We start from the raw sequence: 20980 nt of genomic DNA, 5'->3' as shown, positions 1-20980 counted from the left end.
GGGTGACATCTGAACTGACGGGGTGACATCTGAACTGGTGGGGTGACATCTGAACTGACGGGGTGACATCTGAACTGACGGGGTGACATCTGAACTGACGGGGTGACATCTGAACCAGCGGAGTGACATCTGAATCGACGGGGTGACATCTGAACCGGGACATCCCTTCTTCACCAACTCGTCACTGTACCAGCATGGTGGTGAAGTTTTGTCTCCTTGACTGACAGGCAGGGGGACGGCCTTCATCCAGCAGTGGATTGTTATCACGAATAAACTGGTGTCAATCTAGATTTGTTGGAGCAGCTTGCTGCATGAGAAGCACTCACAAACATCAACAGAGGTTCATCTTCTTGGTTTTTTTACTTCCCTTCTACGTGACTTTACCGAAAAAACCAAGAAGATGAATCCCTGCAGTCACGAAAGCTTTAAATCGAAATCAACAGAGGTGTTAAACTCTACTTGAGTGTGCTATCAATCAATAACTCTGCGAGTCAAACATTCAATATAAACACTAAAGCTTTCACTGAGCCTTCCAAGGTCACGATACGAGTGAGATTAAGCCATCTGTTTCCATGATTACAGACCTTGTGACCATTAATTTTGTGAAGGCAAAGTTGATTTTTACAAGACTTCCTACGGTCTTCTAAAGCAGTGCTGCTCAACTTAATTTTTGCTTTTGTTATTCCACGACACTCACTTTGCGAGCTGTCTCGATCTTCCCGGCACACCGTAGGGGCTGACGGTTGTCTGCTGCCGCACTGCTCCAAGACCAATGGAGAGGGGAGTGCGGGCGGGAGGCTGGATCGGGCCGCTGAACGGTACGGAGGAGAGCTCCTCTGTCCTCGCTTGCAAACGGCGAGGTTCATTCCTCTCCGTATAATTCCAAAATACTGCTGCACACTTGGGACTTTGCTGTGGCGGCGACACGACGGTTTGTGAAGCACCACACCCAGTGGGTCTTCATGATGGGGTGTTTCTACTCGTTGTGTACTGTCGGGGACCGCACGTCAGGGGCCGCACTACAGGCCACTAGGGGCAGCCAGTGAGTGGCCCACGGGCCTTGCAATGAAGAACACTGCACTACCTGAAAGAAGCTATTCCGCAATGAAAATGTAAAAGGTAGAGGTGCAGCCCTGCAATGGCTTTCTCACGACCGCTGTGGGCAGGAGGGCCTCAACTCGAAGGAGCTCGATAGAGGCCCCTTTGGTGAGTATTTGGCTGGCACGGATATTTTGGAGGGAGTGGGATTCCTCGCACTTTACTCCACCGCACGAAACCTGCCGATCGACTAACTGTGCAGTAACCTTTCATTCCGCTGGGTGGACAGGGGCGGTGGGGCGGGAGAATTTAAGAAACTTGCACAAATATTATTTGGTTCTTTCGATAAAGTCACGTAGAAAAATAAGAATAGATCACGACGTTTCGATCGGTGGGGTGACATCTGAACCGGTGAAACGTCGTGATCTATTATTATTTTTCTATGTGACTTTACTGAAAGAACAAAAGAGTATGGATTCCTGCAGTCACGTGAGCTTCAAATCAAGATTGCACGAATGTTTCAACTGCCACATTGGGGATTGAACCGGTCACCGCTGGATTGAGCTGGCGACCGGTGGATTGAACCGGCAAACTCTGGATTGAACCGGTCACCACGGGATTGCTAGTCCATTATGCCTAGTACTACATCGTGTCAGGATAGCGATTAATTTTGAATAATTTATGTATTTTTGTAAATGTAAAGAGGAATCTTAAATCGGCATATGACTGGGTCTCAATTAGATAAATCCAGATCCATTAAAAAAAATCACTTTAATTTCTACTTTTTTCCATTGCAGATAACCCGTTGCAAAACACATGGCAATTCTGTGGAGAGGCCGCGTCAAATTCTAAAGACGTCGATTGTTTAGCTCGGGACTGGTGCTCTTGACAGGCGCAATCTACGAGATAAGTCCTATCTTGTGTTGGCACTACTCTGAGAACGGCTGACTCACAATAAGAAGGTTATGAGTGCGTTTCCTGACTGGATTGGCGGCTCATTATCGCTCCGAGTTTGTTAAACCCTTAACGTCCTTGACATCGACAGAACTGGCCCCGGCCATGGGAATGTATAATGCACTCCGCTGACACGGGACCCACCCAAGAAAGGGGAGAGGCCTGTCGCTTCACTGCTCGAGTTTGAGCGCGGAGACGATTTTTTTATTTTTTGGTTTAAAATAACTCGGACAAAGAAATGGTACACAGCGCAATGTCGCGTATCCAACTCTGTTGGGAATTGAGGTACGGGCGGAAATGTAAAAAAGGTCCGATATGTGAACATCTATAGAATATAACAGTTACACTGCACTTGGTGTGGGAAGTCCATTGGTCAGGGCAGATATTCGACGGGCGGATGTGTGACATTCTGCCATGCGCAACATTGTTACTTTTATCCCTATGATAATTATCATGAATATAAGAATTCCATGGTAATCCACAACCCTTCGTCAATCTGTCGTGGAGGTTGTCTGGCCATACTTTGCCACCCTGGTGAATCGAAATTGGTGAAGGTGGTGAACGGGAGCAGTGGGTTGCTGGACCAGGGCGCCACGGTGGCGAGATGTTAACTACCTCGCCTGGTATACAGGAGGTCGTGGGTTCGATCCCGACCCTGACGCCTGCTCTAGATTTGGAGTTTGCGGTGTCTCTCTCTCTTTCTCCGTGGTCATGTGGATTTTTCTCCGGGTCCTCCGATGTTTCCCTCCACATTTAGAAAGATGTCTTTAGAGTATTTGGCTGCTATAAATGTCCACATGATAAGCCACTTCACAAAGCTATCATTTGTGACCATGCCGTTTCTGAAAAAGAGCTATATAGCTCAGTGGACCTTACCTGGTAAAAAACAAGTTAAATAATCAATTACTACGAATGATAGCCATGGCCAGGAATCAAACTCAGGTTGCCAGATTCACGGCGCAGGACACACTCCATTGTGCTACAGCTTTTTTTCTTTTTTTTTCCCTCTATAACATTTAAAACATTCCATGAGAAGCCGTACTGTCGTCCGCATTGTGAGGGTCACTTCATCGCGATTTGCCGCGTAATAAATACCACACTCTCGCTCCGAGCGTGTCTTTGCACTAATCCAGGGGTCATGAGAATTGTTTCATCAACCCAAGGGACGTACAACCAAGATAGCCTGGGAAAAAAATACCGCTTAAACTAGCGTTTTTGCATGTGGTGCAAAGATACAGAAGGCGATTCTCAGAACAAATGGACACGTTCTACAGCACAGTATTTATACTCTTTGGTTCTTTCTGTAAAGTTACGTAGGTATAAAATAAAATAAATAAAATCACGACGTTTCTGGCGCAACACACAGTATTTCCATACGATGAGTTATTTGAATGCATTGAAATGCTTTTCATTTGCAGATTAGTAAACGGATAAATAATGAGACTTAACACAAAGTTGGGACTGGCAAAGCACAGAGGATGCTGCTGCTGCTGTGGTTATAATGGTCAGTGCACTGGACCTGCAATCCAGATGGGTTGCCAGCTCCATAGCATCTCTCGGTACGGAAGTGGAAGCAATAGACACGTTCCTAAAATCCACGCGCTACCTATCCATCTAGCGGAAAATAGAGGTACACCACAGTCAGCCTTCAACCAATAACTCTTCCACGGTGGGCAGATGGCTTGGAATAGGTGGCAGTGCGCACACTTTACCCCACTACACGCGAATCTGCCTGTAACTAAACTGAGTTCTCGAGTGTAGTTGTGAATCAATGGTTTCAACTCGCAAAAAAGTCCAACCACGTTCAATTAATCTTTGTAGTATCAAGGAGGGATAGGGAATTGCTGCCCCTACTGGATGGACCAGGGGTCACTTGGTCACTTAGTGGGGTCTCCTAGGTCACGTGATGGGATCTCAAACGTAGTTCTGCAAAAGCCACTTCTGCGAGCCGTTCTCTAACATTAGAGGGTTGCACTGCTGTGCAAGGGTCCTCGTGACATGCCGATAGCACAACTGGGGAAAATCTGGGGGGAAATATTTTGTTATAAACGGTGATACGAGTACTATTAAGCCATGGCATCTGCAATAATGGGTTACAATTGTAACTCGCACAGTTTTTGTTCACTCGGTAAATCGCAGACAGCCTCTAGAACCAGTGTCAACAATTGTCGAAGCTCTGTGGTGCTACAATGGGATCTTTGGCCAATTCTATTTATGAGCGTTTAATGCTGAATCTAACTAAACTTTTTTTTATTTTACCAGGTAAAGCCCACTGAGCTGTATAGATCTTTGTCATAAGTGACCCGGCCACAAATTATAGCTCAAACTTAGTGGCGTATCACATGGAAATTTATAGCAGCCCAAATACTCTAAACTCGTGATGTTGATTCTAAATGTGGAAGGGAAAAACCGGAGGACGAAGATAAAATTCCACGCGACCACAAGGAGAAAGACACCGCAAACTCCAAATATACAGCAGGCGTCAGGGTCGGGATCAAACCCACGAACCTCCTGCATACCAGGCGAAGGAGTTAACATCTCCTCGCCATCGTGGTGCCCCTTACCGAGTGGGCCCTGTGTCCTCGCCACCTGCGTTACCTCCAGAGCAGAAGGAAGCCCAGAATGAGCACGATGAAGATGATGCTGATGGCAAAGAGCGCAATAATCGTGGCGTGATTCTCTTTCCGCTCTGCGAAATAAAACAAAACGAAGTCACTTGCGTCTTTTCGTGACGAATGATTATTGTGCGAGGATAGCGCTTGACGTGTTTTTGTTTATGAAATGGAGAAAACAATGCGGACAGGTTTCTTAAAACCACTCCCCCCACCACCCGACTGCCCCCACCGCCACCTCTTCCGACTCAGCAGTGGAGATGCGTACGACACAGTCGATCGGTAGGTCCGCGTGTGGGTGGGGTAAAGTGTGCTCGTTCTCTCCCACCTCTTCCAAGACGACTGGCCAGCGTGTAAAAAGGAGGCCAAATAAGTATAACCCGTAAAAACAAAGTTTTTCACTCTAAATCCTTTATATGCGTGGCGGCTAGAGTCCTCTCGTCCTCTGGCTTGAGATGGCTGCCACCTATGGGTCAGATGATTGTCTGCCAGTATTAAACAATTGATAATTAAATATTTAATTTGTTTTCCCTAAACAGTGTAAAATTTTGGGAAAAAAATTTCACGAAAATTAATTGTCTCGCACAACGAGTCTGTGTGCAAAATGTCAGCTTGGATTGGATCAGGGAAGTGGGTTAAAAAACGACCGAAAGATTTTCACGGTGGTAAGCAAGCAAGCAAGCACGCAAGCAAGCAAGCAAGCGAACTTAATATAAAGGATTTAAAAATGCCCCCTCTCAGAGGGGCTCTCCTCTAGAGCTCCCTCCAGCGGAGGCCACTTTCACCGGCAGTGGCACGAGAAAGCGATTGCAGGGTTGCACCTTTATTCATAATCAACGTTTTGGGTTTAGATCGCGTTATTTATAAATGAGTCGTAACCCTCCACCACCCGACACGGCCAATCAGTAAAAAAAGTGTCACGTTGACAAAAGACAAATAGTTCACTGCTTTAGCCCACCGGTGTGTTGAAGCGTGAAACCATAACATTTACAATTTGAGTACGACGTTTCGCTGGTAATTGCATCCAGCATCATCGGGTAATTCGCCAGAATGGTGAGGCTCTGATGAGTTAATGAGTTAATGATGACGTCACCCTGCTGCTGCTCTATATAAGAACGGGAGACAGAGCAGAGCCTCACCATTCTGGCGAATTGCCCGATGATGCTGGATGCAATTACCAGCGAAACGTCGTACTCAAATTGTAAATGTTATGGTTTCACGCTTCAAAAAACCGGTGGGCTACAGCAGTGAACTATTTGTCTTTTGTCAACGTGACACTTTTTGTACTGATTGGCCATGTCGGGTGGTGGAGGGTTACGACTCATTAATAAATAACGCGATCTAAACCCAAAAACGTTGATTATGAATAATATTGGTCGCGATAGCCTACGTGTTAAATTGCACCTTTATATTTGGACGCACTGGCGGCATACCGGTGCTGCATAACACACCGGCCCTCATGAAACAGTCTGAAATCTAAAATTTGAACGGAGATTCGTCTTCCGACTGCTTCAAGAAACTGATTTTGACGCACCACCACCCACTCTGCAAGGTTTTCTGACCGAGGGTTGCGAGTCGTGGGAAAATAAGTAATGATTGTGAAAATTTTGCTTTTTTTTATTATGCCGCTCACCGGCATACCGCCAATACGTTCATTCGCTTATTAATTGTGAATCAAGTACTCTGCAACAGTGCAAAACAAGTGAGTAAACATATATTTTTTAATTTACTCCATTCTCACAAAAATGGAGGTAATTAAAAAAGCTAATGATTGTTAGTACGATTTATGATTTCTCACACAATATTTCACCATTACACATCGCTGCGTATCGCTTCGATGGTCACACGTGCGGCTGTACCTGGGATATCGGTCGGGAGGGTGAAGTTGAGGTTGGAGACTTCTCTGAACGTGTTTTTCCACGTGTCGTACTGCCACACCATGTGGAACTGCACGCAAAGTAAAATACCGTTAGTTGAAAGCGTGTTGCGATCACGATCAATCAACGTGTTCATTTGTTACACGGAAAGTCCCATTTGTGCCAATCACCCAGCTGGTTTGCAAGGGAGATCCGTGGTGCTGTCAGCACATAACAATAGCGACAACGTCAGGGTGGTCTATAGGGAGGAACAGAAAACGTCCGAAACGGGACGCGTCAGAGGTACAAGGAAATAAATAATGGCTTTATAATTGCATCATTAAAAAAATTAAGTCGCATATTACAAAAAAAAACGAACAATACATTTTTGTCAAGATATTAACGAAACTGTACGTATGCATTTTCAACTTCATTTGCACCGTGCAAAATTATGATTTCATTAAATACCCCCTTCTTAGTTTGTACAGTCGCAGCAGCAAAACGTGGCGAGCGTGGTGAAGCAACAGTGGCAGAGGCGCAGCCCTGCAATTGCCCCCTCTCCTCCCCCGCGTCACCGCCGGCGGAAGGCCCTCCACTCGAGGGAGCTCGAGAGAGAGAGGGCATTTTAGCAACTCCTCCATGCTGCCCAGACTTTCTTTGAAGAGGTGCGAGCACCCACACTTTACCCCATCGCACGTGAGCTGTGCCCATCTGTACACAAACACCGAGGTCTATCAATTTATGTATTTATGCTGCTGTTGCTGATTGGACGTTGACAACTTTCTTAAACCCCCCCCCTGCCCCCCACGAGATAATAACCTACAGCCTCTGGCCAATCCACTGCTGGATGAAGACCCCCTCCCCTCTACGCTGTTGTCAGTCACAGAGGCTGACTGGCCATTCTTCACCACGCTGGTCAACGCAGGGTGATGTAAGGGCAGCACCAGTTCAGACATCACTCGCTACTCATGTTAGTCGTTGCTGCGAACTGAACTCGGGACCGGGGTGGCTTTGTAGCCCAGCGCGCTAACCGCTGCGCCACCGCTCCACCCAGGGAGCAGGCAAGGCTTTGCTTGAGGGTGACTTCCGCGTGAGTTATGCTGGATGAATGGGGTGAATTGCCTTGTTGTTGTGAAGATAGAGAACCTCCAACTCCCCTTCGCTGTCACCATTCTCATCGATGTGCACCATCATGTCCTTTCCTGTCCAACAGAACAGAGTAGCTCATTGTCACACCGGTGAAATTCACAGTAAGCTGATGCACTGACGCCCTATGCCCTTTAACATTACACAGTTCGCAATCGCAGGCTATCAATAATACAGTATTCCAACGTTACTGTTTGGTTCTTTCGGTAAAGTCACGTAGGTGAAAAGAAAAATAGAAATAAATAAATCACGACGTTTCGATTGCAACACAAGCAATCATCATCGGGTGTAACAACCACAGCAAGAAACGTCGTGATTTATTTATTTCTATTTTTTATTTTTCCACCTACGTGACTTTACCGAAAGAATCAAAGAGTATGGATCCTTGCAGTCACGAAAACTTCAAATCTAGAATATTCCATCGTTATTCACGAACTTGTTATCCGCGATTTTGACTGTCCCCGAATCGCATTTGGAATTCTCCACGGCTGCCCTGAGCCACAGTGGTGGACATTTGAAATTATTATCATACGGCACAGAGTTTTGAGGGCAGTTTTAAAGAGCCTGACCTATGTAGTTTTTCCCACGCATTGTTGTGGCGTCTGTGCTGGAGCAAGTGAAGGTGCCGTCTTGAAGACTTCTCTTCAAGAAGTCTCCGTATATCAGCATCGTTTCGTAGTACGCCTCTGCAAACTTATTCACATGGGGTATCTGTAAAGCAAACAAAACAAAAGATATCCTGACGAGGCTCGTTGTAATTACTGGCGACACGTCGCACTCGAATTGTAAATGTTGTGGATTTACTCTCCAAAACAAGTGTGCTGTACTGGCAACGAATTGGCATGTTTTGTTTACGTGACAACCCTTACTTACTCTTTGGTTCTGTCGGTAAAGTCACGTGGGTAGAAAAATAATAGATCACGACGTTTCGATCGCAACACGAGCAATCGTCATCAGGTGGGACAACCACAGCAAGAAAAAACTGCTGAAGTAGGCGAGAGATCAGCCGTGGCACGAGGTTATATAGGCCTCGGCAGTAGCGGGGGAGAGAGAGGGGGGGAGGAGGCGGGGCAGAAAGTGGACCCCGCGGCAGCACCCGGGTCACTGGAGTAAAGTGGGCCACCTTACTTAATTGGATATATCAGGCTCCTGTGTCATGCGATGAAGATCTTTGAGCGAGTTTTGGACACGAGGATTAGAAACATCATCACCCTATCACCCAACCAATGCGGCTTCGTCAAAGGATGTGGCACTACGGACGCCATATTCGCGGTGAGGCTTCTGCTGGAGAGGCACAGAGAGAAGAACAAAGCTGTGCACGTGTCGTTCCTCGACCTTGAAAAGGCATTTGACAGGGTCCCCCACGACCTCATCTGGCACTCGCTTCGATCCCATGGAGTCCCTGAAACCTACGTGCATTGGGTGCAACTCCTATACAAGAACGTCACCAGTGCAGTCAGGTGTGCAGTGGGCATATCACCGCCATTTCCCATCAGCGTTGGAGTGCACCAAGGATCGGCCCTGTCACCACTCCTGTTTATCCTGTGCATGGACACGATCACTGCCGACCTGCACACGCCCCTTCCATGGTCAATTCTCTACGCGGATGACGTCCTCCTCTCAGATGAAGAGAGAGGAGAAGTGGAAAGACAAACGCGCCTGTGGAAGGAACGTTTGGACGAAAACGGGATGAGGTTCAACATCAAAAAGACGGAGTATATGGAGTGTGGCCCCCAAACCGACGGCACCATCAGTATTGACGGAGAAGATCTGAAGAAAGTGACGGACTTTAAGTACCTGGGCTCCACCATCAGCTCAGATGGTAGCATCACGACTGATGTGAGGTCACGAGTCAATGCGGCGTGGATGAAATGGAGGCAAGTCACCGGAGTCCTCTGTGATCGGAAAATGCCGGATAGGCTGAAGGGAAAAATATATAAGACCATCGTCCGACCGGTGGCACTCTATGGATCCGAGTGCTGGCCAGCCACAACTGTACACGAACAAGCTCTCCACACCATGGAGATGAGGATGCTCAGATGGAGCCTCGGGCTCACTCGATGGGATCGTGTTAGGAACGAAGACGTTCGGAAGCGACTTGGTGTGGTCCCCATTGCGGACAAGATGCTTGAGGCAAGGCTTCGGTGGTACGGCCATGTGATGCGAAGTGAAGAGTCATCAGTGGCCAAGACTGCCGTGCGTATTGAGCCAGAGGGCCGCCGTCCACGCGGACGTCCGAAGAAGCGATGGATGGACCGAATAAAGGAAGACATGAAGACGGTCAACGCATCCCCTGAAGATGCCCTGGACCGAGCCAAATGGAGAAGACAATGCCGAAAAGCGGACCCTGCGCCACAGCGGAAACAACGCTAGGAAGAAGAAGGGTGGTGGCGGGTTTAACGACACATTTATATTTACGCGATCGAACCCAGAAAAAACCTCTAATATGCGAAAACAGAATAAATTGGCTTCCGCTCTCCTTTGTGCGTTTGTGTCATATCACTGTTCTTTGTGTTGAGTTTGCTCTCCTTCACCCGTACCTCCAATTAACACGGTTGGCTTCGAATGGTGCGAAAGAAGTTCAACGTACATACGTGTGCAATGTTTCCCTCCACGTGCTGGGAGCTTCTTCGGGAGATTAAGAAATCCCAACTGGAATCTCAAGTCACTGACGAAACTCCCAGCACGTGGAGGTAAACGTCAGACGTCATCCCGAACAACACGCGGTGCAACAACCGCGACAAACCTTCGCGGCAAATTATACCGTGGAGGTAATTCTAATGATTGAGTTTCACTATTTGTCTGCAATTCCATCCACTTGCGTGTTAACTTAAACATTGTAGCGTCAGAATATGCAACTTTAAACGTTGTCAGGTTTAATGTTCGTTGAGGATTGAAAGGCATTGTTCTAAATAACTACTTTTAAAATAAATAAAAAAATTGCTATTTCATAAGTTCCCACTGAGAACGTTTTCTGAAAGTTTTGTATGTACGTATAAAATATGAAATTAAACTAAACTTATATTATTTATTTTATCAGGTATGGCCCACTGAGCTATATAGCTCTTTTTCAGAAGCGGCATGGCTGCAAGCGATAGCTGAACGAAGTGGCTTATCATCACGTGGATATTTATAGCAGCCAAATACTCTAAACGCATGTTGATTCTAAATGCGGAGGGACAATCCGGAGGACCTGAAGAAAAATCCACGCGACCACGGGGAGAGAGGCATGCAAACTTCAAAAATATGCATCAGGATCGGGATCGAACCCACGGCCTCCTGTATACCAGGCGACGGAGTTAACATCTCGGGCGCCGTGATGGCGAGATGGGAGTATTTTTTATTCATTTAATCATCTCCATTATGTACATTATATACAAGCCGATATTATTTGCAAATGTTTCACGAGCACGCTTGGATTACGGTCATTAAGGTCACCCACACCTTCAAATCGGATCGCACATATTTGAGCAGCTCGCTCGCCTCTCAGTTCACTGCTCTTTGACCCTTGCGGGAATCATCGTCTTCTCTGGCTGCTGAGCAACCTGGCGTTGAAGGGCACTCTTCAATCGCGTGTTGGTCAAGCCCTGGGTCTCATTATGAAGATGGAGGAATATTGAGGTTGTGCTGCTGCCAGAGTGCAATCCAAGCCTTGGTGTGTTTTAAGAAATATAATAAAAATAATGATGCATAGAGGGTGGAGTAGTGGGAGAGTGGTGAGTAAAGGTTAAAGGCGCAGGCCTGCAATTGCGTATTAATGTCACTGCTGCCGGAAGGGCCTCCACTAGAGGGAGATCAACAGTTTCAAACTGCGGATCCCAGTTTTCAAAACGTACGAGCGAAACAAAACTTAGACATCCAATCCTCATTGTGCAATAAAAAGTAGCGTTTTTTCTTTTACCATTTTAAATCGTAAAAAAATGCATATTGCACTTTCAAGTCAATGGCAGTTCGTGGAATGTATGCTGTGTTGCTTTAACGTAGGGGGGGGGTGGGGGGGGAAACCTCTTCTTATTATTATTTTTGCTGCAACAGCCTTATCTCCCGCACACATGTGCTTCAAAGAAGGCCGTTTTTGTGCAGCGGCAGTCCGCCCCCAATGAATAATCGTCCCAAAGAAACGAGCTACCACAGGAAGGTCACTCCTCCCAGACCCCCGCACTCCAAAATAACCACGGCTTTTCCCATGGGCCTCCTCGAAGCTTATGAATGTGTACTTTACTTTTATAAAAGCATTTTTTTTACTTTTACAATGCTTCCTCAACCCGTCAACCCCCCCCCCCCCAACCATACCAAAGCCATTCCCCTCACCAAGTCAAAGCAAGGTCGATGCCTAAGTGGGTACAGTAAAAGTCCTCACGCTTTTCAGATGATGTACGAGGGACATGGAGGGCGGCTTTTACAACGGCTTTGTGGAATAGACCGAGCAGCAGTGGGTGGACACTTGCCAATCGGGAGAATTCGCCCTGTCTATTAAAAATACAATCGTACTCGATTGGCGAAGTGCCCGAAACATGTTTGAAAAGTTCTCTTGATGCCACCGAAGAAAGTTGAAATTCCCACGCCATTGCATTGATGCCCACAATTTCAAAGGACGAATGCTAGATGAGTTGACTGCTTAACCGTTGCATTTGATGTTATATATTGCACCAGAGGAGGAGTAAAAGTCTCCACATACTAAGATCGCGAGTTTAAATCTAGGTCGGGGTAAAAAAAAACGCAAGCTGTAACTGTCCCAGGGGGAGCTCGAGAAATGAGTTCCACATGCCGAAAATCAGTGGATGGGAATCTTCGACAGTGGTGGTCTTACGGAAGTGACCCTCCTAAGTCTTTTGAACGAGAACTCTCCACGGCTCGCTTGAGAAATGGCAGTGTATGCGAACACACACACGGCCAGCGCTCGAGTGTGGAAACCCCAAGCGGACGTAGCGATAACCTACGTCTACCCCATGGTCTTTAAAAGGGGTGCAGTGACATTGCCCGGCGGTGGTGCTGTTCCCCGAATGTTGCAGAAGTTAACGGTTCGATCCAGCAGCCCCCCCCCCCCCACTGATTATAACTGAGAGCACAATAACAAATAAATAACTCCGCAAATCACTCATTAGAATAAGTATTCATACTGGAGGAATCCGATGAGCTACGAATCTATGTTTCGCAGATGTCCAGCACTCGCATAGGATGATACATAGGACCACAGGCCCCTACTGTGGAGAGAGAAAAAAAAACTTGGTAGAACCCTCCAGAAAGAGAGGCTTGAGGCCCGGGCAAGGCATTTCCAGGATGGGCAAGCTTGGACAAACAATACAGGGAGAACGGTTCACTGCGGCCGGAGCTTCGACTTTTCATCGCGAGGCCACGAATTGAGAGAATCCCGCCCGACGTGCACTGCACCAGTTTCGCCGTCTTGCAGGCTTCACAATCACTATATTTATCCAGACCGTGCTGGAGGAATCCGATGAGCCACAAAGATCTCTTTTCACAGACGTCCAGTCGGGGCGGGTGAGAACGTTACAACCGGCAGCGGACAATGCAAGCCCGATAGCAGTGCCAAGTACAATAAAAGGTAAACAAATCACCCCAAAAAACATGCAAATTAAACTAACCAGGCAAAGCCCACTGAGGCTTTCAGCAGTAGGCCGTAGCCCATCAATTACGGCCACTGTGTTTCTATTTGGATGTCACATGGGGAGGGGGGGGGGGGAGAAACGAGTTTCTTCCCATGTGGTGGGGCTCCAGAAGGAAGAGGATGGGGGGGGGGGGTGCCCGGGGGGGGTGGGTGCCCGGGGGGGCAGGGACGGGGTGGGGGGGGGTGGGGCATGGCACGCTCTGGATGTCGGAGTCTTTATCGCCGGAGCTCTTGGCGCCGTCTCACCAGCGCGGACGTGCACACAGGAAGAGGCGACGCGCGCACACTCAGTGGGGGGGGGGGCTCGTCCTTGTGCCACTACTAAGTCGCGTGTAAGAACTTTTGTGGGTTTTTTATTGCAGAAATTCATCCGACCGTCGATATTTCAACAAAGATTTTCGTGATGCTGCCGCCGCTGCTGCTGCCGACAAAACCCACGGCAGTGTTTTGTCAGTTTTGTTGTTGTATGTTATGCAGGCCTGGACATTGCTTCAAGCCGATTTGAATCGGTCGCAGTCCTTCCACGTGCGATGCAAAAAACGCCTTCTGGGGAATCCGATGGTTCGACTCTTGTCAGGGATGTCACCGCCGCATCTGCGACTGGTCTCCAAGCGATCGAGGACTCAGTTCGAGAGGGAGACCGCCATCGGCTTTATTGACGCGTCGTGCCGGGCCCCACACGTAAACTCCAGCAGCAGAGAGCGCTCACTTCAGTTGGCAGTCGACGTTCGAAGTGAACTGCAACCCTCGAAGGAATGACGCCATCCCCCATGGACGGCCCCCGTCGTGATGCGTTGATCAAACAGGGCACTCGAGACGCCGGTGTACGGCAGCAAAGAGCAGTTCACGCGAAAGCTGTCGCCAAAGGTGACACGTTTTGGCGCAACGGTCCTTCGCTGACTATGCGCGATGAACGAATTCTGCTGCTTCGCCACCAGTAATGCACAAGGACCAAAACAAAATTCAAATTGAGCATTCGTTAACAACACTGTGACGCCAATGAAAGGAAAAAATATATAATGGGCAACGTTTCGGGCAATGATCCTTCTTCAGTAGGTGTCTCTCGTGGGCGATCATCATACAACCAACCAATCACTTGCTGCTGGTGGTTGGCTCATGACTCCCCCCCTACTCAGTGTGGAGGAAAGTTTGGTCCCACCAGTGAATATTTGTTCTGGTCAGAGTTCCTTGTGCAATGACGACTTGACACACTTCTCTTGAGATGGCACTTTATTGAAGACACGTTCACTTGACATCAGGCGGAGATCCCCAATGCAACAGCCCCGAGTCTCCCGCACATCTCCCCCTAATATCTGAACACAAGGCCATGCCCCCCTTCTCGAACCTTCTCGCTGACTCCGGACGCTCGCTCCACAGGCAGACTCCACCGTCACCTGACCACACTCCCGTCTCGAACATTCCCGTAGCCACCAGTCCCTTCGCACTCACAGCTGACTCCCCTGTCATTACCTCCCGTGGCCACTAGTGCATTTGCACTGGAGGCTGACTCCCCTGTCATTACCTCCCGTGGCCACTAGTCCCCTCACACCGCATTCAGGCTCTATTGTCATGAGAATTGGATACGTACTTCTGTACCATCGCAGGACGCTCCTGACATAGAGCAGCGTTCTTCATTGCAAGGCCCCCTGGGCCACTGGCGGCCCCCTGGTGACGTGCGGCCCTCCGACAATACACAAAGAGTGAAAATACTCCCCATCATCGTCATCGTGCTGCTGTCAAACCCCCAATGGTTTGAAATGTGTGGCAGCCCTCACACTGATGATGTCTTGTCGGCAAAAGTGCCCCCCCCCTATGAAAATTACTGAAGAACACTGAAATAGAGCCGTACAGCTTATTTGGCAATTCCTGCTGAAATAAATAAAATCTTAAAACTTTAAATCGTACAGGAAAAAAAATGGGTATAAACGTTAAGAAGGGCGGGGGACCATTATTCCCAAAAGGGGGGTGGGGAGGGGGCAATGAATATTAGTTCCTGGGAAAAACAAATGTTTTGGTAGATTGTCAATTCTCTGACAGTGGGCTGAATAGGTGCTCACGAATATTGCTCGCCTCAACAGTCTGTTGGTGATGGGGCAGTTGTGGAGAAAGTGGAGAGTTTCCCATACCTGGGCAGTGTGCTCATGACCGGCTCCGCTTTGACAGCAGAGGTCTCACTCCGAATCAGTCGAGTGGCATTATCTTTTCATTGGTTGCGTACCGCTGTGTGGAAGCTACCTGGTCTGTCACTCCACACAAAGCTTCAGGTCTTCTCGACCACGGTCATGCCCTCCCTTCTCTACGCTTGCAAAACGTGAACCCCCCTAATGGAACATCTTTGCCGGTTATAAACATTTAGGCTGGCCTGCCTACGATCCATCCTGGGTTTAACCAGGCTGGATTGTGTGAGGAGCTCGCAAATCCTTGAAAGATCTGGACAAAGTCCCATTGGTGAGCTCATCCGGCAGGCAAGGCTGCGTTGGCTGGGTCATGTAGCCCGCATGCCCAGCCACCACATGCCTCAACAGCTTTTGTTCGGCAGGATAGAAGGGCCTAATCGAGCGTGGCATGGTTTTGGAGAAGAGATGGAGTGATGTGGTACAGGATGACGTGGAGCTGAGTGGACATGCCGATGATTGGTTCCAGCGGTGTCAAGATCCGCCTCTGTGGAGGAAGCTCATGAAGGAAGCTGCTACTGGGCAGTTGGAGGCAGTCGCCCTCCAGAAATAATGGAGGGCAGATGAGTGATGCTCACAACAATGAGCGGAGCACCGGGCGGCTAAAACACAGCAAGTTGGCACAATATGGGGCACAGGTGGTGCCCCGTGACCTCCTGCCGGCGGGCGTACGACACTTCACATGGCCTTGGCGTGCACATAGCCTGGCACAGGCGCCGTGGTGATGTCACCGTCAACTAGTGGCGAATGGCAATTGTTGTTGTGTGTGATTAAACGATAGTGGGGAGCGATAGTATAGCGGTGAGCGCGCTGTGCTATTAACCTGGCGACGCAGGTTAAATTCCCGCTCACATTCAACACCGGTGACAACTATCTGAACCGGTCCTCGGCCTCCCCAAGGTTGACTCAACCTCAAATGAGTACCTGGTGCGATGTGTAAACATCGTCACTGGCTAGACAAAGGCGGCTGGGCGTGGTGCTGGCCACCCACCCCCTTGTGTGCCGCGCCGGCCATCATAGGTGCCTGTGAAGGTTATAAGGGAGATCTTTGTCCTAGTTTTGAAGCTTTGTCTTTGTTAGTGATGAAACAAACCTTGGCATTGCTGGCGTTTCTGTGTTGCTCTGCAACGGGCAGAGTGACGTTGAGCGTAGGCAGAGTCACTATCAGCACAGTCCCTCTAATCGTGTAATTCCGCTCAGCGGCGACATGACCTCCACTAAAGACGAGATGAGAAATGGGCAAACACATATTACCTTTACGTAACAATATTCCACTGTAAAGCCATGTGGGTAATTATTTTCAGGACAAGTAAAAACAGCACAATCTAGATTTAAAGTTTTCGTGACTGCATGGATCCATACATACTTTGGTTCTTTCGGTAAAGTCACGTAGGTATAAAATACAATAAATTAAATCACGACGTTTCGATCGCAACACAAGCAATCATCATCAGGTGGGAAACCCACAGCAAGACAACGTTTGCCGAAGTGGGAGAGAGATGCCGTGGTAAGAGGTTATATAGGTAAGAGGGGGGAGGGGCAAGGGAGGGGGGTAGGGGGAGGGGAGCGTCGCGTAGACGCTAGGAGGGGGAGACATGAACAGCACAGTGTCCAGGGTGGTCCAGATGGCTTGTGACCCCCCAATTAATTGACCTTTGACATTTTTTCCTTGCCATATTCATTTCTGTTTAAAAAAAAACCTTACCTAAAAATATATTAAGTTTTACAGACTGAAATGGGGGTCACAAGATAGCTGAACTACCCATCCAGTCTTGTGTACCAATTTTATATACTGAGCTAGCAATGTTTGTATTTGGGTTAAGGTAAAAGGTAATTTTCTATCTTTCGCTACTGCATGCAGAGGCGCCTCCAGTAGCCTGAGTTCTAGAGGGACCTTCTAGACGGTGTTTGGCCTACTCTTCCGCACTGGCTACATGTTTGGTGAAGAACTCAGAGCGGTGATGACGACCGCTTGTGTTGCGATCGAAACGTCGTAGTGTTTTGTTATTTTCTTTGAACCTATCTACGTGACTTTACCGAAAGACCCAAGGAATATATAACATTGTCACGCAATGCTGTTCAGCAAACGATACAACTCTGCCCAAAACACATTACGCACTTTCAGACGCTTCTTCTGCGGCGGTCTGGAACGCTCTTCCTTCCGATATTAGGAAGCCACTGGAGCTATGCACTTTTGAATATAAATTGAAAACTAATTTCTCTAGAACTGATTGTTGTGTTTAGTTTCCCGTGCTTCCCCCGCACCTCTGATTAGTACGGTTGGCTATGTATGGTGCGAAAGAAGTTCAACGTACAAACATACTTACCCAAATAGATCCAGAGCCACAAAGACGAGCTGCTGGAAGATATTTTTGACAGACTTCTCCAGCGAGCTGGTCACTTCATAGATATACGGGACGTCCCCACAGAATATCACCACTGGGCATGAACAAAAAACTGTGATCATCATCATCGTCATCATAATTTTCCCCACAGAATATCACCGCTCCGCCCATGCAGTACAGATTGAGGCACGAGAACAAAAGGTGGAATTTGAGTTAATGGACCGCCACGGTCGCGAGATATTAGCGAACTATACTCGTATACAGGAGGTCGTGGGTTCGATCCCGACCCTGACGCCTGCTGTATATTTGTAGTTTGCGTGTCTCTCTCTCCGTGGCCGCGTGGATTTTTCTCCGGGGCCTTTCGGTTTTTCCCTCCACATTTAGAGTCAACGTGCATTTAGAGTGTCTGTCTACCGTTTTTCATTTCCACGTGATAAGTCGCTTCGTATAGCTTTCATTTGTTGCCGGGTCGCTTCTGCAAAAAAGAGCTGAATGGCTCTCTGGGTCTTACCTGGTAAGACCACGGGGAGAGAGACATGCAAACTCTTGGTAAGACCCACACGAAGTGACTGCAGATCAAAATGCGATGCGGATCAAAACCAAGACGGTGTACACAACAGACAAAACAAATGTGAATAAACAAAAACCGTTACATCAGAGCGGAGATCCGGGAGATCCAGGATTCATTGCATTCATTATAATTATATTGATCAAATGTTACAGGTTCATCTGCCATGATCAATCCACACTACTTGATGAAGGCCACCCACAAGCCATCGACACCTCTCACACGCTCGCGACGCAACACTGTAGCGAGCACCTGCACATGAACTGATTTAATCGCTCCATCTCCTGCGTGGATGCCCCCTAAAAGACTCCGTGCGAATAATAGGAGCTATTTCTTCAGGACATACAGCGCCCTCCACATCGCCACGTGATGACAGGCGTTGCATTGTAATGTCCACGCCCAACTAATCTACGATTTGGACTTACCATTGCTCTCTCTCGTCATTAAAGCATTGGGCAGTTTGTCCAGTGTCGGCACCTCAATCAGCTGGTTATCCAACTCGGCCTTAGTAGAGTTAAACAGCTTGTTTCCACTTGCCACCTTGATGTTTTCCAACAAGGCCTGGATGTACCTGAGCATCAAGCGATAGGAGCGAGAGGGAGCGAGAGGGATGGAGAGAGAGAAAGAATCAATCACATTTAGCGATTTTAGTCGTGATTGTGTACAATACTATTATACACAGCACATTAGGAATGAGTTTCAGATTTGATTGTTTTCGTTCGATACCAATTTAAAAAGTCTTGGTGCCAACCACGCCCAGCCGCCGATGTCACCCATTACCAGGTGGCAGCACCTTCGGCAGGAAAAGCGTGGAAGTGACATCCCGTGAGTGACTTCGCTTGTGGGGCGCCGCAGTGGCGAGATGTTAACTACCTCGCCTGGTATACAGGAGGTCGTGGGTTGAATCCCGACCGCGGTGCCTATATATTTGGAGTTTGCGTGTCCTTCCTGTGCTTATGTGGATTTTTCTCTGGGTCCTCTGGGTTTTTCCCTCCACACTAAAAATCATGCGTTTAGGCTGCTATGAATTTTTACATGATAAGCCATCTCGTTGAGCGATCATTTGTGGCCAGATCGTTTCTGAAAAACAGCTACTGCATATAGCTCAGTGGGCATTACCTGTTAAAATAAAAAAAAATTGTTTGGTTACATTTTTAGTATCCGGTTTTTGGATAAATCGAAGAAAAACATCGGATCGTCTGAAATCTCACGTCTTGGTCAGATGTTCGTATTTTACTGATTAATCTGAAAATCGGGAGCACATCCCTCGAACTGATTTTTGCCTACATCAGTTTGGCGGCAAGCTCCGCCGTAGCTAAATATACGGCTCAATAAAATGTTCTTCATGCACGTTTGCGATGCATGGTATAAGCCAACAATAAACACACCGGTTTCATTCCCACCAGAACTCAAGACGAGGCCACGTACAGTCATGCCACTGGGGCCATGGTCAACATATTTTTTTTATCTTTTTTTAAAACGAGGTATTGATTCGCAGTTACATGATGCATATCATTTCCATGAACAACAGCAATAAAGTATATGACCGAATCTTTACGATCAAATACTATCAGCACGGCTGTAAATTGAGGATGCACTCAGTGAGCAATACAGGGTGCTTCAAAAAAATGTTACCACTTCCGAGGATTTGCAACAACACCGCAATAAATGTGCCTCCGGGCTCTGGAGACCACCTGGAGAAGATTTCAGGCGCGTGTTGACAATGATGGCGAACAAGTGGAGACACTTTAACTTGTTTAAGCTATTAACATACATTCGTGATCATTCTTAATTTTGGAGCTTTCGTGACTGCAGGAATTATTCTTTGGTTTTTTCGGTAAAGTCACGTATAAAGATAAAATAATAAATTAAATAATAACATACGACGTTTCGATTGCAACACAAGCAATCATCATCAGGTGTAATGAAATAGCGACATAGAATCTAACAAGAAAACTATAGACAGACATATAAGCAGACAGATATCACCAAGATACATGGTGATATCTGGGTTGCTCTCTCTATGTATCTTGGTGATATCTGTCTGCTTATATGTCTGTCTATAGTTTTCTGGTTAGATTCTATGTCGCTATTTCATTATACCTGATGATGATTGCTTGTGTTGCAATCGAAACGTCGTATGTTATTATTTAATTTATTATTTTATCTTTATACGTGACTTTACCGAAAAAACCAAAGAATAATTCGTGATCATGTTACGATATATTATCCGTTCTTTTTTGCCATTAAAAACGATAGTCCCTTATGAGTGTTAAACATTTTTTAAGCATACTCTTAGTTCTTTCGGTAAAGTCATGTTTCGAAACGTCGTGATTTTATTTTTTTATTTTTTATTAATTCTAATTTCATTTTTTACCTACGTGACTTTACCGAAAGAACTAAGAGTATGAATCCTTGCAGTCACGAAAGCTTCAAATCTAGAATTTTTTAAGCACCGTGTATTATAGCGTAATACAATTGGTAATTCACATAGCAATCCCACAATGAGCCAGTTAGCTGAGAGTTAATTACTGACTTTACCTCGGTGTAGAGTTTAATCTAGAGATATCCCAGAAGGTATTTGTGGATGTGTAAAAGTAGTGGATGTGGTGGATGTGTACAAATAGTTGGAATTTGTTTTATGTGGTGGGACAGACAGGT

At 47.1% G+C, this 20980-nt stretch overlaps 1 protein-coding gene across 1 annotated transcript in view; it reads right to left on the bottom strand.

Annotated features, from left to right (window-relative positions):
• The window catches only part of LOC133347587 (guanylyl cyclase C-like), a 71205-nt gene that overhangs the window by 33595 nt on the left and 16630 nt on the right, over window positions 1-20980 (bottom strand). The window contains 7 exon segments of the mRNA XM_061559990.1: window positions 4591-4681; window positions 6464-6551; window positions 7583-7662; window positions 8176-8317; window positions 16500-16623; window positions 17734-17845; window positions 18745-18890. Coding sequence (XP_061415974.1) covers window positions 4591-4681; window positions 6464-6551; window positions 7583-7662; window positions 8176-8317; window positions 16500-16623; window positions 17734-17845; window positions 18745-18890 — 783 coding nt within the window.

The sequence above is a fragment of the Lethenteron reissneri genome, chromosome 3 (assembly GCF_015708825.2).
Source record: "Lethenteron reissneri isolate LAM-NWPU_2019-01 chromosome 3, ASM1570882v1, whole genome shotgun sequence".
NCBI lineage: Eukaryota > Metazoa > Chordata > Hyperoartia > Petromyzontiformes > Petromyzontidae > Lethenteron > Lethenteron reissneri.
Note: the sequence above shows the minus strand (reverse complement) of the source record. Positions and strands in the feature narration are given on the sequence as shown.